The sequence below is a fragment of the Aythya marila genome (genome assembly GCF_965140915.1).
Source record: "Aythya marila genome assembly, chromosome: 12".
Taxonomy (NCBI): Eukaryota; Metazoa; Chordata; class Aves; order Anseriformes; family Anatidae; genus Aythya; species Aythya marila.
In genome coordinates, this window is record NC_139053.1 from 12,158,706 (window position 1) to 12,179,619 (window position 20,914).

The 20,914-nt window shown below is 38.8% G+C and overlaps 1 protein-coding gene and 1 long non-coding RNA gene across 3 annotated transcripts in view; one reads left to right on the forward strand and one right to left on the reverse strand.

Moving 5' to 3' along the window:
• Positions 1–20,641, forward strand: part of LOC309882744 — a 28,923-nt gene extending 8,282 nt beyond the window's left edge. Inside the window, exons 3-4 of one of the 2 annotated variants that reach the window (XR_014318348.1) lie at positions 322–365; positions 19,165–20,641. This is a non-coding gene — a long non-coding RNA (uncharacterized lncRNA). Of the gene's footprint in view, positions 1–321; positions 366–11,926; positions 14,676–19,164 lie in introns of those variants that run through there. The other variant, XR_014318349.1, reaches the window with a different exon arrangement.
• PDP2 (pyruvate dehydrogenase phosphatase catalytic subunit 2) lies at positions 15,395–20,874 on the reverse strand. Its single transcript, XM_082770112.1, has 2 exons — positions 20,681–20,874; positions 15,395–18,540 (listed from the first exon to the last, which is right to left on the reverse strand). The coding sequence occupies exon 2, from the start codon at positions 18,483–18,485 to the stop codon at positions 16,881–16,883; it is 1,605 nt and encodes a 534-aa protein (XP_082626238.1). The 5' UTR covers positions 18,486–18,540; positions 20,681–20,874; the 3' UTR covers positions 15,395–16,880.
• Between the last annotated feature and the right edge of the window lie 40 nt (positions 20,875–20,914).

Here is a 20,914-nt window from a genome sequence, read left to right on the forward strand (position 1 = left end):
TGCATTTATTCATGCATGTTAATCCAACTAGTAATTTTTTCCTCTCCCTCTGTGTATAATCTTCCTCTCCTTTTAGCATTTGACCATTTCAAACACTCAAAGAGAAACAATAAGCTCCCATGGAAAGCTGTTCCTCTCAACAGTAAAACAAACAAACAAACAAACAAAAAACAACAATAAAAGAAAACAAAAGGATCAAAAACTTACTACCATTGTGGGATAATTTAGGTGAAAAAATGTTTTATTTCTAAAGCTGATATGCAACATACGTGTGTGTGTATAGCTCTATGCTTTAGGAGATTTCTTCTTTACCTTTTTCAGGCCTCTACAATCATGTGTGATGACAAGAAACAACCCACGGAACAGTATGTATCATCTTTCACTGTGTCTGTCGGGAGGTGCTTTATTTGGGGAAAAAACAAACTCAACTAAATATAATAGAGAGTCATAACATACATTGTTAACCTGAATATGGGCAACAGAAAAATACATAGTAAAACAAGGAGCTCTTTTGTAGCAAAAGAGGGTTTGGGAGAAAGTTCCCTTCTTTTACTGTAGAAACTCAGCAATGATGTTCAATGGTGATGCTAGTCAGCAAAAATATTGAAATACTGCTTAGTATTGAAGCTTAAGAGAGATACCACCACGATCAGAGAGGAGCTGCATTGTAACATGCAAGATTCCTCTAATTTTTATTAATTCTATAAAATATGAAAGTTAGAAAATTACAATGGAAGAAACTTTATTTGTTATACTTTTGTGGACAGAACAAATCTTTTCTGAAGAGTGACTGACAGGTTTGTCTGCCTGGGTAAGGAAATATATATTATCTGTTTTCCACTACCTCCTGTGTGCAAACACTTCAAAAATATTAGTCTGCATGCACAAAGACACTCCAAGATGAGGACATGCCTTCCCCTTAAAGAGAGAGATGATGCAGATCTCCTTAGGGAAGCTGTGATCAGAATCAAAATGAAGCAGTCAGTCACTGCACAACACTATAAAAAAGGTCCCAGCACCAGTTTTTCAGCTAAGGAACAGCATTGCACCCCAGTAACTGTCTGCTGTCTTTGGTTCACTCTGATTCTGTGCCATCCTGTAGCTGGCTGTATGTATTGTTTAGCAAATGACATTGTGTTCCACTGTGCACCATTTTTCATTAAAGATCTGTCATAAGGGAACACAGAGCTACTGCAAAATAGCTAGCAGACTTAAATTCATACCATTAATGTGCAGTAATTGCATTGTAAACAAACTCTGTTTCAGACTGCTGCTCATCTTACTATTGACTTATCAGTTTACATACTCACTTTAAAGAATGATAGTTATAACCTACCGTGGAGAACTTTCTGATACATTATAAATACCCAAGCTAAGTTTCTGACTACATTACACTAGTGTGAATTCAGTGACCCCAATGGAAAAAGAATTCCTCCAGATTAATCCTCATCAAGAGGTCAAAACCTTGATTCTTTTCTTTTTCTACTGGCTTGGTTGTCTGTTTTTAACTGGGAATGCTATTTATACAGAACACTATTTAAATACAGACGGTTTATGATTATGCTATGCAGACTGAGACAGACAAAGAAAATGAGAATGCTTGGAACAATGTACAGCAGGTTGCTGGGTAGAGGTGGGTGATTCTGAATTCTCTTCAGTTGGAACAGACCCAATGTAACTCCAAAAAATGTGAATGCATTTATACAAGCTACAGACAACTCATAATTAATGTCTGAAATCCCCTTATAGTTTAGACTTCAAAGGGAAAGAATGAAAATAACTATCAATTATAGAGTCCATAGGGCAATGTTAGACTGTTTTTTACAGATTTACCAGTTAGCTGTTGTCAGTTTATTTCCAAGATTTTTTAAAATACTTGGTGTCAAAGGTGAGCATCATTGTTTGAGTACATCCCATGCAAACTGTCAAGCACATTATCTTTAGGGAGGCTTTTCCTATCCCCAGTTTGATGTGCTAGGTGGAAATGAGAACCCTGCTGACAGCAGGCCAGATGACTGATAAAGTACACATCTAACATTGAGTCAAATGCTCCACAGTCCCAACGTATACACTTGACAGAGAGACAGACATTTGTGTAATTAACATTTGGCAAGCAAGAGTATTCAGTAGGAGGTTTACTGAGAACTGAGTAGTTCTAGTCATCTCTGTAATACGTGCACCAGCTGCCAGTCAGAGCTGGGGGATTTCTTTAGACTGACAGAGTCATGTGTATTCACCTTTTCTTAGCTCACAGAGGAAGAACTCTCTCTTTCCAGAAACCGACATAAACAGACTTCTCAGCAGATGTGAACACAATACAGATAAACAAATTTCTAAATGCACAGGCTAAAGGTTAGAATCACAGTAAGCTTACCTGGTTTAAAGTGTTTCCTTAATCAGAACTATAAAAGTCTTAAGAATCTGTACTGAAAAATAGATGCACCAGAAACAGTTTTGGTAGAAGTCCTCATTAAGGCTCCTTGCTTGTTTTCCCTTGTTAAAAATCAAGAGGGGTCCTGCAGGTGAAGCTCTAACTACTCATGACAAAGGATGCAAAAGCAGAACATTTCTACTTTTTCTTAACAACAGGCATCTCTGAGTACAGTACCTCTGCTCCTCTCACCTCCAGCTTTCAACAGTAAATTCACTGCCTCTTTTGGGGAAGAGCTGTGATATTTTTACCATAAAGCAGACAATGCTCAGCATCATATTTCAAACAGGTTCTCTGGCCCAAATGGTCTGAGTTGTGAGGCATCAGCAACGCAACCTGTTAGTTTCCTAAAACAGAAGTCTGGAAAGATGCCTATATTCCTGGGCAGTGAAACTGTTTTCACTATTGTCTTTTCAGTCTTTGATTAACCGAAGAGCCTAGAAATTCTATGCACAATTGATATGGCTCTATTTTGTATTTATTTTAACTATTCTATTTCTCACCTAGTTTTGGAGAAAAAAAAAATAAATCCAAACATGTCAGGTGATTGATGATGATCTGTCTCATACACCAAAGGACCCACATCTCAGAGACCCCAGGTACCACAGTCCTTGGCTTTGAGAAAAGGCAGGGTACAGCAAGAAGAATAAAGAAGAATAAAGCTTACTGGGATTAAAACTTTAAACACTGGGAAAATAGATTCCTTGCCATTTGCAGTCAACAATGACAAAATGAAGGAGTCTATAAACACCTGGCTTTAACTTGTAGAGAGGCAGAAAACCATATTCAAATGATAGAAAAATTTCCTATAGTTTTGCTGGTAGAAATGCATGAAAATGATTTAATATATCAAAATACGTAGCCCTTCATTCTTAAATCATACTCTATTTCATTTAAACCGTTCCTGGATAAGCCATTTAACTTTAAAAAGAGCTGATGGAAGTTCAGAATTGCCTTACATAGAAAATTACAGAGAAAATTAAGGTTTTTCATCCCATCCTGGAGAAAGAAAGTGAATTGCAGGGTTTATTTCCGTGTAGTATTTTGATGATTACCTCCAAACGTTCCAGTTTTTACCCCAGAAAATTGAAATGTGACTGTAAGACTATGAAATGTGTGACTATGAAACATTTCAGTTTAGCCAAACCAACATAAAATTCTTTCATTTTTCATTTTTATGAAAATTAGAGTTTTATACTCTACTGAAAAGGTTGTAAATGCTTTGAAACTTTTTTTTTTTTAAAATAACTACCTTTTCATAAATTAAAAATGATCACTTTAAATTACTTTCAGATAGAGATTGTTCTATGCTGTAGCTTGGCAGGTTATAGGTTTTAAAGACAAGCTATAAATCCTCCAAATAGGCATCAATAATAGAAATAATTACCCAGTCTTTATAAAGCAGTATGAACAATTATACTGCAATATAAAAATCTATTTCCTCTATAACCTGCAATGAATCAGATGCCCATTAATGAATAAAGGTTGTGAATCATCATCTTTAAAAGATTTAAGACTATGAAATGCCACAGCTTCTTAAAATCCACTCCCTAGCTTGTGTATGTTAACAATGTCATGACCAGAGATGGTTAATAAATAAGTGGAGTTTGGATTCACTGACTTAGCTTGGGTATGTTGTGCACCAAAACTGTTTTGGTATGGATTTGAAATCCAGGACAGCACAGTATCAGCTAACTCCTAAGGACACAGTCCTTTTTATGGTACATTGGCAAAGTACTGTGCTCTGACTTCAAAGATACAAAGTCATACATTTTAAGAAGATATTTTCACAAAGCAAAGGAGCCTATTTAACACAATGACATTTGTAAGCGGTTTCTTATTTTATCCGAAACAATTCACTCATCCATCAGTATCCAATTAAACGTGGTATGAGTCAGATTGTAATATTGGCTGCTGCTGACTAATACGGCAGGTCACCATCTATACATAGAACTATTCAATGATGATACAGTGATTGGCAACTTCAATTAGAGATGGTGACCGTGAGCACAGTATATGTGTTTTAAGGATATGTGTTATTATATTTAGTCTGGTAACCAAAGAAGCCAATATATACTATTAGAGCTTTTCTATTGAATAAGCCTGATTTAGTACTGCTTGCTAATATTTTGTAGGTTTTGATTGCTTTGTTCCTACTGTATCAAATACATTCTTCCCTCACATACAGAGGAATCTCAGCAAAATGAGTATTTGGTGTGTATGCCTAAAAAAAATGTATGTAATACATTATTTTTAACTTAACATGCTTTCATAAACATAAGATGTAAATTACCTCATCCTTTGCAAGAAGGAACATGAGGTTTACAAATCAGCAGAGACCAAAGGAAAAAGACTAGCATGCAAGAAATACTTCAGTAATTTTTGAAACAGTATGGCAAATTTATTTTTCAGGTCAGCACATGATTTTCTGTTGCTTTCTTTTCCTTAGTCAGTCCTGGCTTACACTACCCCTAGTGTAGTTAAGATCAATAATTTAATCTAAAATTGAAATGGATTTTGAAAATTCAGTTTGTGCTTTCAGTTTGAATACTGGATAGACAACAAATAAGCTGATTGTAAGCATGATAGTTTTGAACAGTGCACACAGGTTTTTGCAACAATCTGAGTCCTCTGAGCTTCATAAAAAATTTAAAAAATGCTTGCATGAATGATTGTTAAAATGTCAATGTCAAAAAATCCAGAGAAAAGACGGACATCACATAGAAGTTGAAATGACAAACACAAGAAAAAAAGACAGGATTAATGCAGTCATTTTTTTCATTTGAATTAAGTTAAACAGAATAAGAACATGACTTCCCAGGTGTTTTTTTTTTCTGTATATTACCTGTTCTTGCATACTGAAAAATAAAGCTAAGAGACTTTAAACACCATGAGTTAAGTGTTAGCCTTGCCTTTGTCTCTAAGAACTGGCTTCCATCCAGACCACTTCTTCATGTTATAGTCCATGACAGCAATACTAGCCTATAGGTAGTTGCTCCGGAGAAATAACGCATATCTACAGCCTGGCAGAGAATGGGATGTACTTACTTATGAATTCTAGACATGGTCCAGCTGGAGTTGACTAGCCAAGCAGGTGTTCCTCTCTTAGTAGCGCTAATTAGTACTGCAAAGTGCTGACTTATTACTGTCTAGCTCTGGACTTAGCTCAGGTATCTCTACGTTGTACTGCATGCTCTAAGCTGAGATTGGTCATGTATTTAATTTGCTGATGAGAGAGGGCCCCATATCCCATTAAATCCTATCAGACATGCAGGCTGTGAGTATCAAGACTGACAATACTGCACAATTCTCTAAAAATACAGTGCAATTCTCTTTGCACTGCATAAGAAAAGGCAGTTTGTCAAGTCACAAACACAAAAGCTAACTGTAATTTTGGATACTTATGTCCTTCTCCTTATATTTCTCCAAATGAGTCCACAAAAACATTTACAGTTCTTTCTGTAAGTCCAGTGATCACCTTGGTCACCTGAAAGACACAAAAAACCTCTTGTGAAAATTTACCATCTGTCTTGCCATTATCATTGCTTCTTTTTTAAATGCAGTACTATAAACATAGCAAAGTCTCATTAACCTTTCAAAGACAAATGTTAGATGTTGCTTTATTTCAAGAGTAGATTTGTAGTCAATAGAACTTCTCTGAGTTAAAAATATCTCTTTAAATGATCTTCTCAGAAGATCACATTCTTGGAATAACTGGATTAATTTTGCAGTTCTGGATATGAACAAGAAAATAACTTATATCAAAGGCAATTATTCCACACTCAGAGGAAAGAGGACTTTAACAAGGCCTGTCTGTTCCATGCAACAGAGTTTAAGTTAATAGCTGTGAACTAGCAGCAGTTGATGGCACATGTAACCCAGTGGTTTGCACACTATCAGGATTCCTAGGTTTTATCTGCTCTGAAGATTACCTGATCTCAGCAAATTTTCTCACTTCCTCACCAGTTTCCCTTTCTGCCCTTTATTCCTTTTTAGGTATTGACAGTATATATACCTTTTTTCTGCATTGTGTGTAGTGCACAGGAGAACAGCCATGACAAGGGACTCCAAGCTGCACACTTCTGTGACAGACACAAATGGTTCCTACTAGCTGGTTTTCTCTGACTTTATTTACCAAAGTTATACCAGAGTTCCACTGCCACTTGAAGCCCCCATCCCATACCTGCATGTCTTACTTCTTTCATATTCACAGGCCCCTTACTTAATCACAATCATTTAAAATGTATGTTGTAAAGAAAATAATGAAATGAGTTTCACTTGTAAATTCTTAATTCTAGAGTCAATGGATGGACTCTTCTGGTTTCAGTATGCAGTAAAACAAGTGAAGTGAATATGTCCTAAGTGAACAGTAGAAAACAGTCAGATAATGTCACTGAGATAAAGTCAAATAGCAAATATACATATTCTAGAAAAATAGTCAGAAGTTCCTCCTCAGTTACTTACAGTGTCTCAAGATCATAGAGTCTTCCCCCTGAACAATATACTTTGTTCATCAGTAAGGAAGGAGGAAGTAAAGACATCAGTTAGTTTTATTATCATGAAATAATATCCTAACTGACTTAGTTTGGTATCCAGCCATGTTTGAAGCCATCCATTACTGGGAAGAGTTAGGGCAAAGTCTTCATGCATGCCCCAGCAGCAGAGTTTCAACTTCTGGAAGGCATTGTGTGCCAGACATATTCAAACCAGAACTTGTGCATAGTTTTTAACATAGTTTTCCACATTGTTCCCAGAAGAAATATTTCTGGTCTGATGCAGTAAGCCTTTAGACTTCCATGAGACTAGATAGTTTAGAGGATTCATGTGTTTTCCATTAGTGATTGTACTTGAGATACTGAAATAGAATCACATCTTCATGAATTTGCTTCACTATTTCAGCACCAAGTGTTTATAGAGGAGACATCTCTGCCTCTAATATATTAGGAAGATAGGGCAGACCTATTTTGTAACAGGATTTTGATGCTATGCAAGCCTCACCTGAAGAAGATAGCTCAGAATACCAGAAGGTACCAGAAATAATTAGTTTATCCCACAATATACATATTTTTCTATAATGTTAACCTGGTTTTTCCTCCTTTCTCTTCTAATATATGCTGCCTTTTTGCCAGATAGTTTCTATTATCTTTAACAATAATATAAAAATAGTGCATTCATAATATAACAGTTTAGAACCAATTTTGTCATTTGCTTTCATTTCATCAGCTCGAAACTTCTGTGCATCAGATGAGATTGTTCCAGCTGAGATACAAATGAGCTAGAATTTCTCATTTTGGTGGCCCCTAAATTCTATTTATAGAATCCTTTCCAATAATGAATTCATCTGTTCAGAAAACAAAGTCTGACTGTGCTCAAAAATAAGTTATAAATGAACCATGTCAGCAAATATTAGATAAAGGTGGTGCTGAAAGAGGGAAATGAATACTTCAAGTTCATTTATGATTTATGAGTTCAGAGTTGAAATGGAAGTGGTGCATAATAATGAACAATAGAAATAGCTTGTTTGGAGAGTGAGGATGAATAGAAACTTTCGGCTTGAATAGTCTATTAATAGATTATTGATCTAAACCATTACTGATAAAAAAAGTTCAAAAACTGCCTAGTGATAAACAAAAATATACCCTATCAGCTAATAGCTAAAATACTCCTACGTGGTCATAAGAATATAAATCTATAATCCCCAGAGTCATGGGTATTGCCCATCTAAAACTGCATCTCCTTTGCAAATAGGATGTACGCATCCAGGAGTTCACATTCTTGCCCCTTCCAAGGTTTTCAAGAAGAGGTCAATTGGCTCTGGGCTATATCCCAAAATGTTATGGTAGTGAATTTCCATGTGATCAAGGAAGAGCACAATATTGCATTTTTTACTCCACACTAGGGAATCAAAATAAAATAATATAATATATATATATATTTAAGAGGTGGCCATTAGCTCATTTTCTACTCTACCAGTTTAATCCACTGGCACAGGTTAGAGGATATAGATCCTATTGATGAGTGCCTCAAGACACCCAACATCAGAGGCAATTCCTACACCACTGCCATGTTTTAATTTAACACCATCTTCAAAATCAGAATCAGACTTTGACATGTGTATAAGAAAAATGTGTTAAAAAAAAAGGCACTGATGCCTCTAAGTTCATGGGAAAGCTCTTGAAAGAGCTAAGATTTTATGTAGTCAAGAAGCAGAGAAAACCTCTTAGGATAAACATAGGAGTTTAAACTAACATACATTCATGCCTTACTTCTTTCTCTTCATGGAATATAAAAATCACATTTTCATATCACAAAAATATATTTAAAGAAGCAAGATCCTTATACTCATGATTGTCTATGATACTGGGTCACAGGCAGTTCTTGCTTCTCATATGTAGACCAAATGGTGGTCCACATAAATAATAAATGAAACTCCATAAATCAGTTGGTCTAGCAAATAATACAACCTCTTTCTAGTGTATTTAGTCACATTTGTATGTAGATAGGTAAATTCCTGCAACAGTTTACAGTTTTTCCTAGACTTAGTTACAACATACAACTTCAGGAAGGTGTTTAGTTATAGCTAAGTCATTTGCTAGCTTTTAATGAAGAGGTAGCAGCAATTAAGCTGAGATCAAGCTATCAATAGTTTGCATAAAATAGTGATTTCCACTCAAGTAGGAAAAAAGAAGTATCATTTAGCTGGATGTCATTTAATGATATCTCTCCCAGTTCATACATAAGCACACTCTTACCCCACATGGAAAGCACAGAGTTAGTATTGTGGGTGTTTCCTTTGTCCCCATCAACACACATTGCCAACTAGTTTATTTTCAGTTCTCAGTTTTCAAGATCCCAAATCACAAAGCCGTACAAGCAACCATTCTCCCAGGTGTGTGGTACCACTGCCAGATTGTAAGTGTACCAGTATTTGAGGACTAAGGACTTCAGGTGCAGCGGTGTCAGTCCACACTGCTGAAGTTTTAACAAAATACAAGGGCAGCCATGTGACTTTCAGTACAACATTTGGCATCTTTAAATAAAGCAAATAAAGAGCAGTTCACTTGCTGCTCCATGTATGGGGTTGCTTTCTGTTGCTTTACTTAAAAATCAGAACTTGACAGTTCTTAACTTCTTTAAAAATATGTAACAAAATAATAGAAAATTATTCCACTAAGCTGAAAAGGATCTATAACATCTGTAATGTGGAAGTTTTGGAACTCTTCAGCAACAGAAGTTTCACAGGATTGTTTTCATCAGAAGGATGAATAAAAGATGAGTTGGCAGGTGAATAATGTAGAAATATTTATTACTAGCATTCACTGAAAACAATGCTAGAATGCCTCTAAAGGCCTGAATGAAAAAAAAAAAAAATGCAACCACCACCATTTAAAAAATTAACTAGCACTCTAGCACTCCAGTAAAGGAAATGCAGCTAATTGAAGACACCTACTTTTGTGTCAGGTGATTGGAAAAAGTACACAGGAGTTGAAGTCAAAATGTAATCGAACCCCCTTTTTCTTTTTGTATCACAGTTGGAAAAGGACAGTGATGTGGCATTGTTTGTGCGGTTCTTACAGACTGTCTTCTGTCTCTTCAATGTAATGTCACCACAGAAACTTCCAGAGTTGATTAGTACAATCTATTCTACTGTAGCCAAAGATTACAAAGACACAGGGCTTACTTTAAACAGTCACAATAAAAATAAATAACTTTTTCAGCAGTTTTTTTTTTAAACGGATCAGGGTCTTTAGGGAATTTACTCTCTACTATTATCATAGTTATACAAAAATAGCAATTATCTCTTACTCATTAAAACAACTCTGCAAATGAAAGGTCCTATGTACGTGCCTTAGGAACTCACATGTGATATAACACCAAAAAAAAACCACTGTTGAACAGCATGTTTCCTTAATGCATGGCAATGTCAGAATTAGGGATGGATGCATAGCTTTTATGAGCTTAACACATGCTTGCCAAACAGCAGAGTTAACTCCATTTTATTTTGTTTAAATTAAGAAGGTGCAACATGAGCCCCAACCGTGGCAGGTTTTAATCATGACCTAGTTTCTCTGGATATCTAGTCAAATGACTGGATTTCACTCTTAATAGGGCATATCAGAGGTCTGATTAGCAAATATATCAAATGGCTTAGAGATCAGAACCTGACCCAAGTCCAGGTGTAGAGCCACTCCATGGAGTATCAACTCTAACCCAAACATAACAGCCTTATTCTGCCCCAATTCCGCCCATCAGTTTAATCTTCCAGTTGAGTTGTCAGTATTGTCTGAATTACTCTGCTTCCATGGTAAGCAGTTAGAGGCTCAAATGTATCTCAGGATGAACTTTGGGATTAAACAGAAGGCAAAGCTGGCCTACAGGGACAGTACCTCCTTTCATCTTTGATGACACAGAGGACAAAGCAATTATCCGTATCACCTAGCGTTTCAGATCTTTGATATTTGCTGTACTATTCTGTGTTGCTGTAACAGCAGCCAAAAGCCATTTTTTGTAACTGCTTGCGGAATCATTTCAGCATGCACCAGGCTGAAAGCATGTCTTAGAATTCCCTCACCGGCTATCTGTTGAACAAAGCCACTTCACCCGTATTATGTTGGTCTAAGACACAGTGGTGTAGCCCCTTTTTTCTTGAAGTATTTGCTGCCCAGAACAAGAAACAGAAAACAAGCCACCATGGAGTAGTAGGAAGAGAAGAAAGCAAGGGTTGGGGAGTGGAAAAAGCAACAGCAAGAATACACAAAGAGATGCAGGCTTTGATAGTTACAGCAGCATCCAGCACAGAAAGAATTCTTTCCAGAGGAAAGACTTGCAGATAATACTAAACAAAACGCTGATTTATTTCTTAAGCCCTCATTTTATTCCAGAATACCAGCTGACACTGAGTTTGAACCAAGAGCTCAAAACATCTCTGTGAACACCAAGAGTGAGCCGTAGATCTCGTCACAGCAGCAAGTTCCTCATTTCACTGTAATTTCCAGGCTAGACGTCTGTCTGAAACCTAACAACTTCACATAAAGCACAGTGTAGCCATGGGGCAGCTTTGGCCATCTGCAGCTTCTGAGTTGCGTGACAGTGGGAGCCAGACAGACGGATAATGGTTGAGCAAAGATTTCCTCAGCTTAGGAAGCATATTTTCTTTCTTGTGCAACTGGAGACTTCAGGAAAGAGACTTGGCTTTCATGTTCTTCTATCTACCAATGCCAGGACAGGGAAATTGTCTTCTACCAAGCTTAATCACCTAGGTTAGGTAGGACATTAAAACGTAGTTTTGGCAAAGAACTGAAGTTAATCAAACTCTTGCTTAGATTATCCAGTTTTGGGGGTGTGTTTTTTGCTTGTTTGTTATTGAACAGCACCTGAAATTCATGCGTTAGAAACACATATCTAATATTGAACAGAGATTAAAGTGGTTATAACAACACAGCTTTCCTTCTACAAAACTCAGCTGACATCTTCTGGCCAACCTTGGTTCTACAGGTATGGAACTGAAGATTTATTCAATACAGAACTGAATTTGAAATCCTTTTAGTGAAGAAAAAACACCTGAGAACTGTGGAGTATGAAGTCTTGATGTGAGAACCACCCCACAGCAATAAAGGCCATTTCAGAGAGGATAAAGGAAAGCACACTGAAAAAAAAAAAAAAAACTCATATGAAAGGCTCCACTGCTGGAGCTTACACCTCCTCCTCAGCTGACAGTAAGCCACTGGTTCTTAACATGCATTCAGTAGCCTCCAAGCAGGAAGAACTATTTCAACAGCTTGCATCTTTTGGCTGGTGTGGGAGAAGTATGAAGTCAGAGTCTGAACTAAACAACTCGCTCTAGAGCAAGCCCCTATGCAATTGGCTCCACTTTCAGCAGGGGGAGCATGGGAAATCCTGCCTGATCACTGTTCATCTTGTCACATAGAGACTTCGAACTCCAAGACTGTGTAATCTTTTTCAGAACCACTGAATTAACCTAGGCAAGTTGTAAAAGTCTCACACCGAAGCTACATAAACATAAATGGGATTATCAGAGCGTGTTTTATGACCCACTTACCTGCTGCCTGTGGTTCCAGTACCTTTTTAAGCATCGCTCCTTTACATTTCTCCCCCTGTATTGTTTCTAATTAAGTAAAGCTCATCAGAAAGCAATTTTTTATTTATTTTTCTACTCTTAAGAAATTAGAAGTGCCCAGTTAAGAAGTTTGGTTTTTTAATCTGAATGGAAGGCATAATTCTGCATCCTTTCTACAATTGCTTTGGTCCCATACATCTTTTGCCTTCAAGTCATTGAAGAGCCTCAGTCAAAGCATTCTGAGTCGGCACCATCGACAGACTTGAGCAGATGCCCAGACACTTGTTAGTATGAAACTGTAGCATGGGCCAACGAGCCCATAACATGGCCGAACAGCAATTAACTAATGCAGTAAGAAATAAGACTCTCTCACCTGACATACCTAGAGAGATCTGATGGTAGCAGTTTGAATTGGTTCTCCAGGATAGGGACAACGATTTAGTAAAATTTCAAGTGTTTTATGTGATAATTACACCTTTTTGGAGGTCGACTGCTCAGCAGCAGATAGAGGAAAAACGTATTTCCTATTCATGTCAAACCATAGTTCGTAGCCTTTAGAGAAACACATGCCTTGGAGTCTCACTTTTCCGCTTTCTCTGCCGCAGCATTACAGCACAGCAATGAAAGGAACATAGAAAATGGTTTATGACAGTAGTGTGACCAACTGATAGCTGAGAAAACCACAAGATATGCACAGTTCTACTTTCAGTTCTTCTCAGTACAATTAAAGCTCTAAACAGAGACTCTGACTAAAACACCCAAAAAATCTTCTGCAAAGTTTACACCTCTTTTTTTTTGGAGGTGGGGAGGGGACAGAAAGGAGAGGGAGGAAAAAATTGTCCCTTAATTTCTCTTCACCCTCAAGAAAGGCAAACCAATGGAATTAATGGAAACAAAGCTGAACCTCAGACTGAGTACTTGAACACTTGCTGTGCTACTGGTCCGTTCTAATTCAATGATTTTATTAGTGCTTGCAGTCCTTTTTGCATCTGTTTAAGACAATTTACATCATATACTTCAGGCAAATGTTCAAATGATTTTTAAACTGCAGGCAAATACTATGCAAGTGAGCTTGCCAAATTGAACATTTTTATGTGTATTTCCAATTTTACTAAAGCACAGATTGGATATGTTGGCCAGTGAACACCTGCTCCCTCTGCTGACTGCAATTTAGTGCACCTCAGTAGTATCAAGGTATCCTTAACTTTTATGTATTAATAATTATCTCCATTGGGGGAAAACTGCTGAGATACAAGTTTCAAAGCAAACTAGCAAAGCCTACTCAAACTATTTATTTTTATCTGAGCTTGAATATTTACCCTATCTGAACTGGAATCTAGCATATTTTCTGTTATGCTAGATTCTGATAAAGTAACTGAAACATTGTCTCCCATCCCTTTAATAAAAATCACTTTCTAAACTTGAAAAATGATTTAAATATTTTTATTTAAAAAAGAAAACAGTGATTTGGGTGAGCGTGTTTCTGACTATCGCTTCTTTAGACTGTTAGAGAGAAAAAAAACTCCAAACAGAACTGATACAACCTAAAGCAAATAGACTGCCTACAAAGATGTTTGTCAGAACATACATTTTGGTATTGCAGGACTTGCATCTAGATGTGGCTATTAAGCCTTCACATCAGTGGGCTTGCATAAGCAGCTTAACACATTAAGTTCACTCATTTAAATGCTGTTGATTCTCCAAGTCACAAAATACAATGTTTATTAATGCCTAAGAAGCTAAGTTCGTAGTTAGGTGTCTGATCTAATTCAAACTGATAGAATCATTATTTTCTTTACCATAAGTGATGACAGGTTTTTGTCTTTGGCCTGCAATAAATTCCAGGGACCATTTAAAACTAACTAGTTTAATGTAATCCTTTTCCACTGTAGGATAATTATAGTGTTGCGTGTTAAACTGAGCAAAACTAGCATGAAATTAGAAGTAGTACCCTTCTTACTGTCAAATGGATTCCCTAAAACAATCATTACCAATTTGCAGTTGCAATTACAACAACCTACGTGTAAGCACGTATCTAGGAGTAACACTGGTATCTAGGAATAACAGTGGTATAATGATTCTTTTCAAAGATAACAAAGATTTTACCACTGGGTTCTACTTGAATTAGAAAACTATTTTTTACTGACTATGTACTAGATGGTTTGCTGTATTTCTGAATTTATAGGTTTGCTCTATAGCACAAGTTTTCTAAATCATCTTCATTAAAATTGCATTATTTAGTATCAGCTCTAGCGTGGTCTAGCCCCTTGTTCCTCTAGGAACACTGTGAAGTAACTTTTTATTAAGAAGTAGTTGAGGGATGCATTCTTTTACTGCTTTATGTCTAAAATTAAAGCAGTGAAGCATGTAAGGTACTGTAAGAGCAAATGGAAATTGCCCACATAAATACAAAGGGGTTCAGGAATGCTGCATAAGGGCACTTTTCTCCTCAACCAGTTGCCTTAATTGGTTGCCTTTTTCTAGCACATGAAATTTTGCTCCACAGTACCTGCCTCAGGGAGGTGGGTATACTTTAAATTACTGGACCAAGTAACAAGAATTTCAGCATCCTCTTTAACACCTTGCACATACCTAAACCTTTCTGAGGTCTAAGTCTTAGATTTCTCAAGCCAACCCTGGTTTGCTGATTTTGAACTCTACTCATTTCATCCAAAAAATAGAACTACCTGCCTTCAAGTTGAATTGGTGCATATATTCCAATATATGTACTCAAAGAAAAAAAGAGTAAGTTGTTTTTCTGGAACAAAGGTTTAATATAAGAATGCATTTAGTGATTGCAGTTGTAATACTGAATTACAGGTAAATCCTGTGTAGTCAAAAGCACAAATATTTAATTGAAAAGAAAAAACTGTTTAAAGAGTCTTAAAACAGATTAATTAGATGCCTGGAAAAGCATTGAGAAGTCTTATGTGGAGGAAAAGTACATAAAAAGGCCCAAATCCACAACTGCTACTAGTTTATTGCCAAGATCTCATTTGCTTAAAAGTTTAGGATGAAAATTGAAGCCCTTTTTCATCTGCTGAAGCGCAGAAGGATAATGCTTTTATTTTAAGTGAAACAGAGGAAAAAAATGATTTTATTTTTATCTGCTGTGACACACCCACACAGGTTCTTTCTTGGTAGCTACAGCAGTAAACAGTCCTCTATTCCCAGAGCGCATTTTTGCTGGCAACAATTACTGCTGAGCATAAACACAGGAAAGAGCCACCAGAGAACACCATATGTGGAATTTAAGAAAATACAGCTAATTTGCAAGCTTTAGATAATCACCCTTGAAAACAGTATAAAAGAAAATTGTTATAAAATACACAAAAGAATACATTCAGATCTTAGAACATACATTCATTAGAGAAAATAACTGCAGCTGTAACAACAAGCTCCTGTCCAAAGACAAGAAGATTCAACGTATTTTAGTGAAACACCAGTACTTTTTATTTTTAAGTCAAATCTGAAGAGAAGGGTGCTGTGTGTTTTGCTGTATTTACCTTTAGATGTACTTCTGAACTTCTGGATGTGTCAAACTTCATTTAAATTACAGTTGGTGGATTTGATATGCAACACCTCATACATCAATACTTAAGAAAATGATTTATTCTTTAAGCAAGTAGGTGCATAAATGCTCAAGTCTAGTACTGTTAATTCCCAGGCAGGGGACCATGAAGTCCCTGATGTGCTTTTGAGTTTGAAGTTGTCATACAAATCCACACACAATTAAGAGGATATGCATTCACACTTAAATAATTGCCAAAGAAAATATGGCTTTGTTTCTTATCTTAATCTGTATGGAAAACAATGTCCAATAGTTCCAGGGCTGTCTGAACCATTTTCTTTAGTGCTGTCTTTAAAATTAAGCTTCACGTACACAAGGCAAATATCTGACACTGCTACATCAAATAAAGGTGTGTTTATTTAATTCAATTACAGTGCTTCAATAGGATGCTACTTGTTTTCCACAACAGCAGAGCTTTCCTATACTCCATGCAGCTACAGGTATTATCCATCTCCCTATGAAATTTTACCAGTCTCATTGAAATCTGTCTCATTTGTTCGTTTGGAAATTTTTACCAGTGGTTCCCATGGAATCAGAACTTGGTCAGCAATCTTTAGTTCAGTTGCATTGCAGTGAACTTCCATCAAAACATTTTTCTTCAATGTGTACACACTGGGAAAGCCAGGGAACTTTCACCAAATTTACTTCTAGAGACGTTATTTTCAAGACTAGTCAGTAACAAAGAAGGTTTAGGAACTTCCAGACCATAACACTGATAACAGCTTGGCTATCAAAGAAAGACAGTGATGGTCTCAGTATCAAAATCAACTAGCAGTATAGAAGAGCAGCAGTGCAAGTATCTATTCATTGTTTCTGTAATAGTTTTCAATTGTTTCTGAATTAAAATACACCACAGTAACTGTGATATCATCTCTGTACATTCTTGCAAGGTCTTCAGGCAGTGTCAACATTGCAGCAAGTTTCTCCTGGTCCACCTCGCCGTATTCATTATCTCCAATTGCATGCCTTATTAAATGAGTAGCTATGTTCTGGTCAAGTGAGGCAATGCCTCGGTTTTTCCTCTGAAGTAACAAGTTGTGCATATAACCCAAATTAACTGGTTTCTCAAAAGCCAGTTGTGGTTTCTGCTCATTAAGCTCTGTAAGGTGTCCAGCAACTAGTTTTACAACTTGTTCATTACTGAGCATCTCCCATAGTCCATCTGAAGCAATAATGAGAAACTTATCCTTGCCTCTTAATTTGTGGTATGTGACTTCAGGCTCCGCAGTTAGGTAAGGGGGTGTATGGTAGTTTGGAGGAACATACTGATAAATATTTAAAGCCTCAGCATCACAGCTGTTCTCAAGAACACTGTGTTGCAGTTCTTTACTCCATTTTAATTGCACATCTCCAAAAGCTCTGGAGGGCATGAGAATCCCCAGTAGCCTGTCATTCACAAACAGAGTTTTCTCCTCAGATCTAGGATGTTCTCTCTTTAATCTTCTAATTTCAAACTCATCGAAGGCATTGTGGTCTCGCGTTAGAGGAAGAGTAGACCATGTTCCATCTTCTTCCCGAACCCCTAGAATTGCTCTGCAATCACCAGCATTTGCAACATGTAAGTGAACACCATCAACATGAGCTACACATGCTGTTGCACCAGAAAAAGCTACTTGAAGGGCAAGATTTCTCATCAGCTCATTTTCCTGGGGAGCCTGAACTTCCAATGATATGTCCGAGTCTAACCTTTTGAATGCACTTACCATGGCTTCTTCTAAACTAAATCCTGGCTCAATGTCCAGGTCCAGTAAGTGTTGCCAGTAAACCCGGAGATTCTCAAAGTACTGCGAAGTTATCTCTCGGTACTCCACATCATTTGGATGCTTGTGCAACTGCAGAATAGGCATAACTGGTTTCATGCACTCCACAGCAAGCTCAATCTCCTCCAGTGCTTGCCGAGACATGAGAGAAACCGCTATGTAATGAAGGAGTCTCTCACTTACTGCCTGAGCACACGCAGAACCTGCATGACCATCAAAGACACCGAACATCATGCCTCTGGTCTGCAAGCAAGTGGCTGCACTTCTGCGGTCTTCAATAGGGGTGTTGGATGCCAGCTGGTTACTTTCAAATCTCAACACAGAATTTGTATTTTTAGAATTCAAATCCAGTATTTTATGGGATAATTCACCTGCTCTGAGAATATCATTGATTTGTGATGGAGACAACTGGAAAGAGAATTGTTCTTCTTCAGTGGAGGTGTGTCTGAACGCTTTTTTTAAGGAGAAGACATTGTCTAAGCTGCAGCTTGCAGCAGGGTATAGAAGTCTTTTGGAGAAGACAAGCTTCCATTTTATTTTCTGTCTATTTGGGATGCATATGGAGTACAAACGTCCTTTTCGTTGTAAAACAATGCTGTTTCTTGCTGAGCTTAAGATCCAGGATGATACAGTTCTTGACATCATAGGTCACTCCACAAATTGAACAACTTCCTTCAGTCAAGCAGAACGTCCTTGTAGTCTGGAATATAAGAATTGGAAAGGTGTAAGGTAAATTTCACAAGAACCTTTCCATACAGCAATACAAAGAAAGTCTAGAGCTCACAGAAACATTCAGAACTTTTTTGCAGAAAAGACTTATGGATAGAAGTATCTTAGAAGTGATACAATTTCCATTACTTAATGACAACCTTGGTGAATTTAACTTAGGATATGACTCCTCCTACCAACTAACCCATCAGGAAAGCTTATTTTTATTTACAAGCATGCTTTTTCTTATTATGGCATGATTAGGACATAATTCCAACATTACAAGAAACATACACTGTTCAGTGAAAAGCTTTGTCTAACAGGACAAAGAAGACAAATATCTCAAATGTGTTGGATCTATGCGGCAATTAATGGACAACTTTTAAAACGTCTGCTAAAGTACAGCTCTACTCCAAATTCATTCTAAATCGCAAAATGTTTCTTCTAAACATCAGAGCCAAGAGAGTAAGTACTCAAATCCCACAGAACTGAAAGATGTGGCAGACAGATTAACGTTTTATATAAATTGCCACGAGCTTCACATCTAGAGCAAGCTAGCTTACCTTTCCAATTCTGTTCCAGCTTATAAGCTTGATTCTTTTTTTGTACCTTCCAGGTCTTAACACTGGTAGGATTTCTGCACAGCTGAAGTCAGACTGGACTCCTGGTCAATTAATGTATTTATCACAGCACTGTGCACTTGGACAAAGGGAAAGTTCTGCCACAGCTGCACTGATGACTTTTATAGGTTTGCAGTTAGGCATGTTCATTTGGAGTGCAATTAAATCAAGCAGCTGTGAAGAGCTCTGCTGCCAACAGCACTGAAACCTTGGGCACACCTGAACAGATGAGGTTCTTCAGCTGCCATGGGGGAGGTGCATCATCTCTCTTCCTCCTTTAAATAAGCTATTCAAGCTGGGAGAGGCACACATGTCTAGATGCTTAATTCACAACAGAGCTTTGCCCCAAGGACTTAAAAGCTAACTGTATTGTAGCACCACAAGTACAATTACTCCCAGAAGATTATACTGGCAGCCTGTTTGAACAATGTAGTTTTCTCGGAGCTCTGAACCACTTGCAGGTTGCCTCCAGCACAAGGTACTCCAGGTCCCAGTCCAACGATGCTATCTATGTACTACTGCAGTTCTGGTTTTTGTTTGTTTGTTTTAAGCAGTGCACTCTGTGAAGCAGTGCTAAGGCCATCCAGCCAGTTGCATAAATAAAAACGTTCTAAGAAATCAGCAGAAGCTAAACACAAACGTGAGCTACTGTAATCAGAAAGTCTACTGCTCCAACCCAAGGACGCGACTAAAATCCTATGTGGGAAACAAGAGCAAAGCGTACCCCCTGCGCCCCACAACAGCAGAGAGCAGACAGGCTGTTCCACCAAGGATCCCACCACTCTGACACCGGGGACACTGCGAGGACAGGCAAGGACACCGCCTGATCACTGCCATCGGGAGAGCAGATGGCAAAGCCACTGCCAGTTCATGGCTCAGCGCTTGCCTGTGGTTTCCTGGGACAAGGACCTCTCCCACCGCCACCTATTGTGCTGCAGAGAACACAACCAGAAGAAAGCCAGGAGGAACCAGAACAGCAGCAGCACCAGACGAGCCTCATTTGTCAGCCTTGCCCAGGCCGTTCCCCACTGCTGCTTCCCTCCCGTCCCACCCTTCCGAGCCAGGCAGGATCCGAACCCTGACAACTCCCCTGTTCTTGATCAGACCCCCTTACAGGAGCAGCGTGTTAACGTGACTGACCCTGCTCGCAGCGGTGGCTGCACCTCGCTGGGGTTTTCCTTCCCCTCCCCAGCAGATCCCCCCAGCGCCATGCACACACCTCCCTGCCCAGGGCCAGGCAGCACCGACGGGGTCCTGAGCACACTGCTGAACCTGCACCCACAGCCCCAGCGCCCACCCCAGCCACCGCCCGCGTTACAAAGCGGTGGCGGCGCTAATTAGGGCGCCGGGCGGTGCTAATTAAGGCGCCAGGCTACAGCCCATGAGGCAGGAGCCGCTCCCACCCGCCTCAAGCGGCGCAGCGCCAGCAGCAGCGCTTCCTCCGGGCCCACCGGAGCCCCCGCGGCTCTATCCGCAGGCGGCCGAAGCGGTGCCTCCGACCCCGTCCCTTACCGGAGGGCTCCGCTCCTGTCCAGTCCCGGCCACAGCCGCCGCCACGCGCCCCGCAGGTTCCGGGCTCTCCGGCGCCGCTCAAGTGCCGGGCGCTGAGCGACGGCCCCGCCGCCCAACCCGCGCCGCCCCTGCCGGAGCCGCCCCCGCCGGAGCCGCCCCGAGGAACGGCCGCGGCGGGGCGGGGCTGCGGGTTCCTGTCAGGACATGGCGGGGCGGGGCGGGTGGGGGCTGTGT

Excerpts from the sequence above, each read along its gene's own strand:
- PDP2 (XM_082770112.1), bottom strand. The coding sequence starts at position 18,485 with ATGATGTCAAGAACTGTATCATCCTGGATCTTAAGCTCAGCAAGAAAC.